We start from the raw sequence: 12561 nt of genomic DNA, 5'->3' as shown, positions 1-12561 counted from the left end.
AGAGTTTAAAGTTTCTCACCCCAACTGTGAGAACAAAGATATTCAAACACAATAGAAGGTTTGGCATCAAAGGAAGTAGAACTATATATCCCGATAATGGGGTCGAAGGAGAGACTCTTTCAGAGGGGGCATATACAAAATTATTAATTTTTAATTAACGTAACATTTAAATAACTGAATTAGTACATATTTTATGGCTTTGACCTTATGAGAACTATTTTAATCGGTATTTGTGACGTAGACGTTACTTTAATGTTAGAAAAATAATTTTTGTTTTCTAACTAATAAGTTTTAAATAAAAACATTTTTTAATGGTATAATGATGAAAATAGATTTGTCAGTTTTCTATTTTATGGTGCTTAATTTTAAAATGCAGTAATATAAGTGAGTCAATGGAATGTTGCCCGGAAAGTTGGTATTTTTACTGGTATAATATATAGGCTGGTGTGTATATATATATATATATATATATATATATGTGTGTGTGTGTGTGTGTGTGTGTGTGTGTGTGTGTGTGTGTGTGTGTGTGTGTGTGTATTTATAAATCTAAAGCCCACCCTGTCCTATTTTGACACAAAATCTTCATAAATTCAAATGCAACCCTAACAGAGTCAAGCAAAGACAATTATTATAAACATTAGACTTAATCTAACTCGTGTGCTGAAAAATTAGCATTTATAGGATAAAAATTGCTCATACAAGAATTGTTCAAATTTTGTTCTTTTAATATAAAGAAAAAGATTATACAATTTAAAATAATGGAGTATGCATGGCGTAAATATTATTAAAAATAAAATTATCCGCGCTTTGGGCTCTACGGGAACTGTCAAAAAGCTCTGTAATTTTTACCAACGATGATGTAATGATTATGATTTTGGTAAAATGGTTATTATATTGGTAAAATTAACAACAAAATTTGGTTTTGTAACAAGAGATAACCTTTGGTAACCGTGATTAAGTTTAGTAATTTCCTCCTGATACTTTAGTGGTGCATAGTATAAAAACAATTTATTCTATTAAATTGACTTCTGCATTTTTTACTAAATCTTGGGTAATAAGAACTATAATTTAGTAAACCAGTAGTTCAGGAAAACTGGTACCACAAAAAGGGAAAAATTACCAGATAAAGGGTTTAAATACCATATAATTTTGTTTTATTAATCAGAATTGTGATGTTGCTTTTTTTTACAAGAAATATCGTTACCATACAGTACAGTAGTTTTGCCAGAACTTTCTTCTCCGTGTAGTAAGTTTAAGAACTCAAATAGTTTTTTTTTTTTCGTTTTTAGCTTTAGCATTGGTCAAAGCTGAAAAAAAATCTTCAAGAGTTCTCTTCTTTTTTTTTTTAAATCTGAGATGGAAAAAAAACCTGTAGCTCCTACTGCTGTGTTAGAGGATTTCTGCTACCGGAAACACACCTTATTGCGTTTATATTTTAATCCCTTCTAGCCCAATGGTTCTTTTAAATAATACAGCATTTATCTATAAAACAGCTATTTAATACCCATTTTTGTAAGGAAAAAGTCGTTTACTTTTCTTCTTCACTTCGCTTGCTGTAAATGACATTTATAATCTTTTATTTTTGGCTCGCTTACTGTTGTTAAGCAAAATTGTTTGCATTGTCGTCTGTTACTGGCATACTAATAAATATTTTATTATTTTTATTAACATTTCCAATGGAAAATAGAATATATATGTATTTATTAAAAATGGAAAATATTAAATTATCTATAGAATGCATATTATATCATATATATATATATATGTTTTAAACAAAACTATAATAAACATAGATAATACTGTGTTTAATAATATTGTATTTAAAAATATATCTTTAAAGTAGTATATGACATTCAAGTAGCATATTTCATGCAATTTCCAAATGAGCTAAAAAGGATTTTACGAATAGTTTCAAAAAAATATTAAATCGTGAAATATCAATATTGAAAAAAATTATTTTACTATTGTATAAAATTTTTAAATAAATTATTGAAACTTTCCACTCGTTTTTAAATATGAAATCCAAAGATGCTAGTAAAGTTAAATTATTCGAAACATTTACTAGTTCAAAATAGGCTGGAAATAGGAGCTGCTTGAAAGGCTAAAACAGACACTTAATAAAATCATACTTGTCAAATAATTATCAGTCCTGGATACTAAATTAATTATAAAAATTGAAATCAGTTTATAAATCAATTTCAAAAAATGAAAAAAACATTTCTATCCAAAAACATTTCTTTTTGTGGCAAAAAAAATTTTAGGTACTTTTTTATAATATTTTTTGTAATTTAAATTAGTATATAATAGTATTAATTCTAATAGCCTTTCACTAACAAACGAAGTGAACTAGTTCTCGTTAAAATATTTATAATCATTAAAAATATTTCTATTAATACAGTGAGGAATTTCCCAAAAATCTATTACAATAATGCACTCATTTCAATATAAGACAAATTAAAATGTCACCAGTGATTTTTTTTATCTTAATTGATATATTTTTAAGTTGATAAAATCAGATGAATTCAAAGAAAATTTTTTTTCCCTCTTCTTTTCTCAATTCACATATCTTTCCGAAGTGAATGAATAGAGAATACCGCAATAGGCACCGAGCCCCTAAGCAGTTCTTTGATAAATCTCTTAATTAGAGCTCATTGTGCATTGGAAAGAATGAAGTAAGATAGGAATTTCCCTGTGACTCTAACCACGAACTTTTCCCTTTAGATACTAGGACCGGAATAACGAATAAATCCTTTTTGCGGTCAGAGCGCTTTTCAATTTCCTCTTTTAATCTGTTGTGCGTAGGGATTTTTCCCCTGTTTGAAATTGCATCTACCAAAGAAAATTCCCGAATGTGAGATAACGGTATTTTAAAAGAGCAAACGAGCGGTTGCTTTTTTCCTTTTCCAATTTGAATATATACTTTTTCCAGTATCATTTTTCAACTTCCACGGAGGAAATCCTTGCTTGTTCCTTTTTTTCTCCCTCATCTTATCTTGGCCTGCTTCGGCGGTGTATGATAATGAATTGAATCTGTACTGAGTGCAAAAAATATTCTTTTGTTAGAAAACTGCCAAGTTCTATTACCAAGCGCAAATCCAAAGCGGAACTGCGGCTTTTTTTTAGTGTTGTTTTTATTTCAGACGATTGGTATTTTTAAAGAATAAATAAAATGAAACGCCTTAGCCTGATAACCTAACAAGAAAAATATTTTTTTTTTTTTTATCTTTCCGCCATTACGCAGATTTGAAAAATCGTTTGAAGAGTTTTAAAATTATCGTTTGGTTTTTCAAAGCTGGTAATGACGCTTCCTTTTAAATTTGTTACAACAAACAGTTTCAGTTCGTAATTTCTTTTCACTTGTTGAATAGGTAATCAGAGTGTGATTTATCAGTAACTCTTTTAAAGATAAAAGTTTAAACTAGTTTTAAATATAGCAGATTGTAAAGAAAATTATGATACAAACCGCGTAAGAAGTAAATAATTTCAGAAAGGGAAAATTTTAACTTTCTGATTATTTATTGTAAACAAATAGAGGAAGCAATTTATAATTTGAAATAACAAAAGTAAATGCTTTTTAGATAAGTACCATTTTCAGTAAAGTGTGTAAAAAACAAAGATTCTAGCAGAAATTTTAAATCGAACAAAATTTTATTTCTTGTTCGCTTACGACAAAAGATCAGACGATAATTAAATTTATTATTTTATTTCTTTTCAGCAAGATTTTTTTCAAAAATGTGTATTTAGTTAATATAATAAAGTAAGTTTGGTTAATTAAGCCGCTTTTAACTACTCAAAGCGACTCGCTTACCTAATTAAAAAAATTAAAAAGTATGCTTTAATAATTTAATAATCATTCCTTTTTTTAAAAAATACTCATATTATTTAACGGTTAGTGATTGAGTTAACTAAAGATTTGGTGGAAGAAAACTTAACTAGAAAATTTGTGTCGATCAAAAGTTTAGTTCTTAGTTAACGTTATAAAGCAAAAAAAATATTGATTTCTTTTAAAATTAAAAGTCTTAAACTTAATATAAAAACCGTTACATTATTAATTTTTAATTTATTAAATGTAGTAATATTTGGCAATTTTATCATGATACTTTAAATTACGTCATGAAAGTTATTAATTGAGTAAAATTAACTTTTCAGTTTTATATTTTTTTTTAAACAAGCAACAATAAGTATTATAATTTTTAAAACTTTAATTTCCTATATACCGTTACCATATAAACTGTAAAGTTACTAAATGAATGGTTTCAATACCATAAATTATGGTTTTTATTAACTAGAATTATGGGTTTTTATTACCAGATAAGTCATTACCTTATAGTGCGGTGATTTTACCAGAATGTTTTTCTATTTGTGTTACAAGAATTTCTGTATAAGTATTTGGGTAGAAAAAACAAATAAATACTGAGCACATAAATGCATTTGAAGTAGCCAATACCCTTAAAGCGTTGAAGTTTCATTAATTATACTTGAAAAACATAAAAATAACTTTTCATTTTTTTTAAATATACATACTTACTTACTTTAATTAATTTAATTAAATACTTTTCTTAATTTAATGATAACTATCCCCCCCCCAACCAGCAAAAAATTTCTAGTTGCGCCACAGTCTAAAAGGAAAGAAGCAATAAACGGAAAGAAAAATAAAGGAAAAGATTCTTACCAAAACATTTATTTTTTTCATTAATCTACATATTTAAAATAGTAGTTTGCTAGCTTACTTTGAAGTTTCAGTTCATCATCTCTAATCTCTCCAAATTCAGTTTCACCTTTGAGGCCATCAACTTTAGTTTTATCTTTAAAGTTATTGATCTTTACTTGTTTAAATGGTTCACGGTTAAATATTTCATTTGTGAAATCGAGTTCCAAAGGATGCAATCGTTGCACAGGACGAATTAGTTCGCCTTTTCCAGTTTTCAATTTTACGACTCCAACCGAGTTGTCCTTCCCAGGGAAAACTTCAACTACTCGTCCCATTGGCCAGTCCAGTCTCCTTTTGTCACACTCGATGAGGACCACATCTCCAATTTGTATTCGCTTGATAGGTTTTTTACTTTCCTGTCTATGAATAAGCATACTAAGGTACTCTTCCCGAAATCTCTTCCGGAGATCCTCTCTCAATTTCTGTTGATATCTGCACCTTTTGGCCAGGTTGACGCTATCTAAATTGTCTAAATCAGGCACTCCCACCGTTTGAACGTCCTGAAGGAACATAGCTGGGGTTAGTGGTGTTAAGTCCTCTGGATCTTCAGATAAATAGTTGAGTGGCCTGGAGTTGATAACTGCTTCTGCATCACATAGAACGGTACTCAACTCTTCAAAATTTATGGATGCTTTTCCTAAAACTCTTCTCAGAAGGTTCTTCACCATTTGGACCATACGCTCCCAAAACCCACCCCACCAGGCGGCTGTAGGAGGGCTAAAGACCCATTGAATTCTCAAAATTGAACTCTCTTGAATTATTTTGCTCCAGTCGATAGAAGCCATTAAATTGACCGCTCCAACGAAATTTGTTCCGTTGTCGCTATATATAGTTCGTGATCTCCCACGTCTTGCTATAAATCTTCTTAGTCCAAGCAAGAATCCATCAGTTGAGAGGCTCTGTATCAGCTCTAAATGGATAGCCCGATACACGGCGCAGGTAAACAATAATATCCAAACTTTATCTCCATTCTTCAAATAGAGTGACCCTGCCAAGTCAACCCCTGTCACCTCGAAAACCAACGCGTCTCGAACCCTGTCTTCAGGAAGGGAGGCAGGCACGGTTTCTAATTTCTTGGAAGAATATCTCTTACATCGAATGCATCGTTTCAAGATCCTTTGAACAGTCTTCCGACCTCTGAGAACCCAAAAAGTTTGTCGAAGATCTGACAGGACAACTTGAGTTCCACTATGGCAAGAAACCAGATGCTTTTCATAAATTAACTTTTCCACCAGTGGGTGATCAGACGGTAAAACTATGGGACACTTGAAGTTTTCTTCATCTTCCCTTCTGAAAATTTTTGTCTTTATTCTTATCAGATCGTCGGCATCGCGGAAAGTGTTGAAGCCTTTCAATTTATTCTTCGTGACAGCGTCACCAAAACTTTCCTTCTGCACAATTTTTAGTAGTTTCTGCTCAGCCGAGTTTATATCGTCAACAGATAACTCTCCTCTTCTTATACTACCTGGGTTTCTACAATTTGTGCAGAATCGAAGGATCCATGCTACCATTCGTACTATAGTTGAGTATTTTGAAAACCGCTTCAAATACCAAGTAGTCTCATGAGTATGAAGATTGGTTACAACTACGAGTTTCTTTCTCTCTCTTGAGACCTCATCTTCATCGGTTTGTTCTGCTGAGTCGGGCCATTCCTCCTTTGACCCTTTCAGCCACTGTGGGCCCTCCCACCACTTAGACTCTTTAAGAGTTTGAACAGAGCATCCTCTTGAAGGGAGATCGGCTGGATTGCTGTGCCCAGGAACGTGTCTCCACATTTCTCTTGAACAGAGCTGAACTATTTCCTTTACTCTGTTGTTCACAAATGGAACCCAATTTTCGTTGTTCTTAATCCAATGGAGAACAGTTGTGTAATCCGACCAAAAGAATGCAGGTACATCTTCGAAACTCATAGCTTTCTGCATTGATTGTGCTAGTCGAGCGCCAATACTGCATGCCAGTAGCTCTAATCGAGGTATGGTTGTGAGTCGTATCGGCGCGACTCGTGACTTGGCCTGTAGTAGCTGTACATTAACACCCTTTTTTCCTTCTGATCTCAAATAAATTACGCAAGCGTAGCTCGACGCGCTAGCATCACAAAAGGTGTGCAAGCTGAAAGACTGTCGGTATCCTAAAGGAATCACACATCGGGGTATTCGTATGGTTTTCAATTTAGTCAAGTCGGACAGCCATTTGATAAATTTCTTCTCTGCTTCCTCAGGGAGTCGTTCATCCCAAGACAATTTTTTCTTCCAAGTTTCTTGCAGCAACAATTTAGGAATGATTGTCACCGGGCAAGTAAACCCTATGGGATCAAAAACCTTTTGAATGGAAGACAACACATTTCTTCTGGTAAAAGATTCACAGCTGCTATTAAATTGATCAGAATCACAAAAAAGTGCGTCCTCATTTCGGTCCCAGAGAAGACCAAGTACTTGGGAAGGCTCCAATTCAGCGTCACTTGTCGTACTTTCCCAGCCTCTAAGTTCAAAGTTTCCAAGTTGCATTAATTCGGTTGCTCCGGTCACGAAATGAGAAAGTTCTCGAACGGTATTGACTGACGTGACGTAATTGTCCACATAAAAACTTTTCTCCAAAATTTCAGCAACGTCACGATATTTTTGAGGGCAACTGTGTAAAAGGTTGTTGATTACAGCGCCAAGTATAAATGGGCTACAATTCAGTCCAAAGACCAACCGTCTGTGTCTGTACGTCTTCATCTTCCTTTTTTCATAATCACTCCACCAAAAAAATCTTAAAAAATCTTGATCTTCTGGATTTATAGATATCTGTAAAAAAGCTTTCTTTATGTCGGAAATCACGCCAAGATTCTTTTCTCTAAATCTCATCAATATCGATGGAATGGTATCCAATACATTCAAACCCTTGTCTAAACAGTCGTTGAGAGAAGATTTGCCCTTTTCTTTACTTGCGGCGTCAAATACTGGTCTTACTCTAGTTGTCGAATGTTCCTTAAAAACCCCTCTGTGAGGAAGAAAATGACACCTCCCCTTCGGAACTTCATCAGGAACCACCTCTATTATTTAATCCCTTTCCCATTCTTGGAAAACCGACTCATAGGCTAAATATCTTCCTGAAGAAATTAACTTGGATGTGGTGGAAAGAAGTCTTTTTTCGGCAATGATTCGGTTATCCGGAAGATCAGTATTGTCTGTCCAGGGTAATTTAACCATATAGCGCCCATCAATATCAGTTGACAAGGTATCGTTGAAAAATTTCATCACTTCTTCTTCTTTTGGGGCCTTTTCTACAGGATCTTTGATTCCTAAAACTTCCATGTCCCAAAAGTGTTCTATTTTATCACTATGAATTAACATGGGGATACTCACAGAAGCATTAGTGCGTAATGGGTCGTAAGAATCATTGGTGGTTCTGCCCATAACAAGCCAGCCTAAATGAGTTTCACAGGCAAACAACCCACATTGAAGGCGTTCCATGTTTCCGGTGAATATCTGTCCGCAAAAGTCGGCACCAATTAACAGTTCTATATCAGGTGAACCTTCTCCGTAATCAGCAATCCATATCTTTTTCTTATATAATTCCTTATTCCACGGTCCTCTTTTAAGTCTAGGAATTGTACCACAAATAGACTGCTGAACAAAAACTTGTATGTCCAGAGAAAAATTTCTATTTTGTGGTTTAAGAGTGATTTGGTAAAGCCCATGATCTTTCACTTGCGCCGTAACGCCGCCAAACAATGATTGGGCTAAACTTCTTCTTGTCGTAGGTTTAAGGCCCATTTCTTTAACAGTTCTCTTCAAGATGTGAGAATTCTGGGAGCCACTGTCAATAAGAGCTCGAACCAGTTTTCTTTTCCCATTGACTTCAATATTTACTAAGAGAGTCTGCAGAAGAACTTCGTTACCCTCTTTGGCGACCAACACATTACTTGAATCTACCCTTTCCTTAGCTGTCAACTCCCTTTTGTTTACTGGTAACTCGAAACACATAATTACGTGATGCCGCTTGGAACATATCATACATTTGAGTTTTGCTTTGCACTCTTTAGCCCTATGGTTAGCCTTGAAACAAATATAACACGCTTTCTTATTGCTTAAGACTTCTTTCTTCTTATCCAAAGACCAACTTTGTGCAATGAAGCAATCTCTACTTTCATGAGTCTTGTCACAGAACACCCAAAATGGATGCCTCTGGGATATGTCACTAGAAACCAGAGTGCTGGCGGTGGGAATGACTTCGTCGATGTGTTGCTCTTTCTTAGACCTCAACCTTGTCCGAGCACCATCAAATCCATTTCTCGCCAGTTGTAAACGTTCTTCGCCTTCCACCTCGCAATTCAAAAAAGAAAATAAGTTTTTCAATTTGTTTCCAAAATTATCTGCCATTTCACCTGCTACGCCCGACTGTATTGGATTTCGCAGCCAAACTTTCATTAAATCTTCGGGAATGCAGGACTCCACCAATGGAAACAAAATCGCTTCATATTTCTCACTCGCCAATCCTAACGATTCTAACGATCTGAGATGTGACTCTAATTTGTCATACAAATTTGCAATATTTAAATTTCCCTTTTTTTCTGTAGCATTTTTTACAACAAGAGTTAATAATTCACGGACATAATATTCTATCAGTAACTCGTCTCTCCCAAACCTGCTTTTCAGCGCGTCGATAGCCTTCTTGTAGTTTTCCGCTGTTGGCGGAAAACTTTCAATTACTTCTCAAGCTCGGCTACCGTGTGTTACGCACTGCAGGAGTTACTGAAACTTGTCTTCTGGAGCCAACTCGCTGTCAGTTTGTATTCTTTGGAACTGGCTCCAAAAACCAAGGTAATCTTTCAGGTCTCCTCCAAAACGTAACAATTCAATCTTCGGAAGACGCATTCTTCGTTTTGTATTTGGCGATAAAGTGACGGAACTCGCCGCTCCATTCAACACAATTTGTTTACTGAAAAATATTTCACTTTCTGCTCTTGCCAAATCCATTTTTTGATCATATTCTTCAATCTTATTATACTCAGCTTCAAATTCAACGTCTGTTTTTATATCGTTCAAAATTAATTCGTCACATTCTTTCATTTTATTAAAAACTCTATCTAAAGTAAAACACTGCTGTTTGATGTTTTTACTGTCAGGCGTTTGTTTTTCTAATTCGTCAAATAAACTTCCTATGGTTTTGGTAAAAGTCATTCTAAGTGGTTTACGTTTTCTGATTATGTCCTCCATTATACAAAAATTCAATGCTTTTCCTCTCACTATAAAATATTTCACTAACCTGTGTCAACTACGGATCACGTCGACGGGTCACCAAATGTTGTGTCCTTATATAAATAACAAGTTAGGAATCTTGAGGCATCTTTATAAAAAAGAACTTTGTTTATTATTTTTTCAACTACTCTCTCTCGTTACAGAATCGCTCGTAACCATGGCATCGTGAACAACGTTGCCACCAGAATTTGTGCCAGCACAAAAAACAATTAAATTATAACACCTCGTGACACTAGTTAAAAGTAATCTTTTTTCATAAGCTTGTGTTAAGTAATGCTACACAAATTTCTGTAAAATTTTTTGTGCAACAAGATATAATTAACTTAATAACTGTACACACAAAAGCATTCAGATCAGTAGGCAATGAAGATCTGTTAATTGGATTCGAAAAAAGCTAAAAATAACTTTTCTTACACTTAAATCTATTGTATTTTTGGTGTTGCTCTCTTGCTTGATTGAGCATTTCTTTAAACATCCCTTCCCCACAGTAGTACGAAGTTGGCGGTAAATTTAGTTTTCCTACTTTTTTAAGAGAAAAAGATCCTGTTCAAAATCGATAAGAAACATTCCGTATCAAATTTTGTGCTAAAAGACATAATTTAAAATAAAATAAACAGTTATAAAAACTTTTGTATGGAGTACATTTGAAGAGGTGAATACTTTTTTAACATTAGGAATTCACTGTCGTCATATCGAATGCTTATTATGATTTAAGAACAACTGTAAATTTATGTTTATTACAATGATATTGACTTAATATAAAGCCACTAAAACTAATAAATTAAAAACTGATTTTTGTCCTAAAAATTCTTTCTAGTAGCTTGTAAATCTGTCCACTAAAGGCAGTATAAATCTGCGGCATCCACCGCTAGCTCTGCTTGGTGAGTGCAAACTTAGTAAGGATATGTTTCTAATTTATAGATATCGAATCAGATTTGACGACAAAGGTTTGACTATATCTGAGGTGCCCCTTGATTCTCGCCAAGTTGTGATCCCCGTTGATTGCCAAGCTGGGCGATGTTGTTTTATTCATGGAAACCCAATATTGATTCCGCAGGAAGTACACAGATTCTGCTCATGATAAATTTAAACATTAAAGTGAGTCGATTTCTTTCCTTTTTTTTCCATGCTTATTCCATTAATTGTTGTTTCGATTCAAAATGCATTTTATTGGGTTTATAATTTTGCTTCTATTGTGTCCATTGCAATTTTATTAAGTTTCGGACGATGTTTTATTGAAATTTTCCAATGTTTTATTGAAATTTCATTATGTTTTGGCAGCCGTTCCTGTTTGCACGGTGTTCCGCGCGAACAGGAATGGCGCCAAACAAAAATCGCCTATTTCGCCAAGGGGGCACCCTCAAATATATTTTTACCGACGACAAATACAGAATGGAGACGAACAATAAAAACCCGACGATAGACACTTAATAAATATAATTTCGGGATAATAACTTAATGAAATTGTTGTTGTTTTTGCTAATTCCCATCTGGTCTGACGGGGTCAGACCAGATCAATGAATCCGTTGATATTAAGAAAATCCGAAACCAGAATGGGAGAGGAGTGAATGTCGTTCCAGTCCAGTCCAAAACAGTTCAAGATGTGCTCAGGTGATGCCTGGTTTTGTTGGCATTTAGGGCAAAGAGAAAAGATCTTTTGATTTGCAGAAAATGTGAGACTTTTCAGGTGTCCACGGGTCAGTCGGGATAAGCAGTTGTTGGTTTGCCTGTCACCAGGAAGAGATAGAGAGAGTCCTGGTCTTTTTGCTTTATACCAGTAGTGAATAGGTGGAAGCAGCCACTTTTGTTTGTTCTGGGCCTTTTGCCTTGCAAAAAGTTCAAGGTATGTAAGCTCTGAGGTGGAGGGGACTGGATGGTCTAGTCCCTTCTTTGCAAGAGTGTCAGCCAACTCGTTGCCGTGGATATCGATAATGAAATTGTATATATCCCAAATGATACTTCTCAAATAAATTATAATAATAAATTACTCATTTACCACATTAAACTCCAAAAATGCACGAACCAGTCATATAATAACCTACACTCAATATTGAAGATTTTAGAACTTAAAAAAACAATCATTCCTATGTGAACAAAAAAAATAATCTAAAGCAAGTTCGTTTGCACTTAAATATTGTTTATGCAAACCTTAAAAACATAAAGATATCGCAATTTCTCACAGTATATGAATTTTTCCACGTATCACTTACCTTCCGAAAAATAGAATTTAATAATATCTCTAAATAAATGTTCCTTTTTAATTAAGATGATTCATTAGGCCAGCCCTGAATTTCAAGTTATAATTTTTCCTACCTTTATATAAAACTGCTTCTTGAATGGTAAAAAACAAATTCTACGCCATTAACAAAAAAGAGATTAAGGAGCTTCAAATTTGTTAAAATATATTAATACGAGCAAAGTTAAAAATTCTCAGCTAAAGCCGTCATTTGTAACTTAAAATAAAAGAAACAACTACGAGTTTCTAAACCGTTTCACACAATTCAAAAAAATAAATAAGTATAATTTTAAGAAATTTAAATGTCTAGATTAATTTTGGACTCTTATATTCAAACGAAAATAACTTTATATCCGAAAATACCTGAGAGG

At 33.8% G+C, this 12561-nt stretch overlaps 2 protein-coding genes across 2 annotated transcripts; both read right to left on the bottom strand.

Annotated features, from left to right (window-relative positions):
* Positions 1-2066: 2066 nt before the first annotated feature.
* Positions 2067-7557, bottom strand: LOC147808206 (uncharacterized). Its single transcript, XM_087166932.1, has 2 exons — positions 4731-7557; positions 2067-2101 (listed from the first exon to the last, which is right to left on the bottom strand). The coding sequence occupies exons 1-2, from the start codon at positions 7555-7557 to the stop codon at positions 2067-2069; spliced, it is 2862 nt and encodes a 953-aa protein (XP_087023058.1).
* A 195-nt stretch (positions 7558-7752) lies between these two features.
* Positions 7753-9075, bottom strand: LOC147808205 (uncharacterized). Its single transcript, XM_087166931.1, has one exon. It carries the CDS (start codon positions 9073-9075, stop codon positions 7753-7755), a length of 1323 nt encoding a protein of 440 aa, XP_087023057.1.
* Between the last annotated feature and the right edge of the window lie 3486 nt (positions 9076-12561).

Source organism: Parasteatoda tepidariorum, chromosome 6 (genome assembly GCF_982258835.1).
Source record: "Parasteatoda tepidariorum strain Cologne lab strain chromosome 6, Ptep-v5.0, whole genome shotgun sequence".
Classification (NCBI taxonomy): Eukaryota; Metazoa; Arthropoda; class Arachnida; order Araneae; family Theridiidae; genus Parasteatoda; species Parasteatoda tepidariorum.
The sequence above is the reverse complement of the archived record's forward strand: the minus strand, read 5'-3'. Positions and strand labels throughout refer to the sequence as shown.

Excerpts from the sequence above, each read along its gene's own strand:
- LOC147808206 (XM_087166932.1), bottom strand. The coding sequence starts at position 7,557 with ATGAGATTTAGAGAAAAGAATCTTGGCGTGATTTCCGACATAAAGAAA. Across the intron at positions 2,102-4,730 it reads TGATGAACTGAAACTTCAAA|CCTTTCAAGCAGCTCCTATT; the intron begins GTAAGCTAGCAA and ends TGTCTGTTTTAG.
- LOC147808205 (XM_087166931.1), bottom strand. The coding sequence starts at position 9,075 with ATGGCAGATAATTTTGGAAACAAATTGAAAAACTTATTTTCTTTTTTG.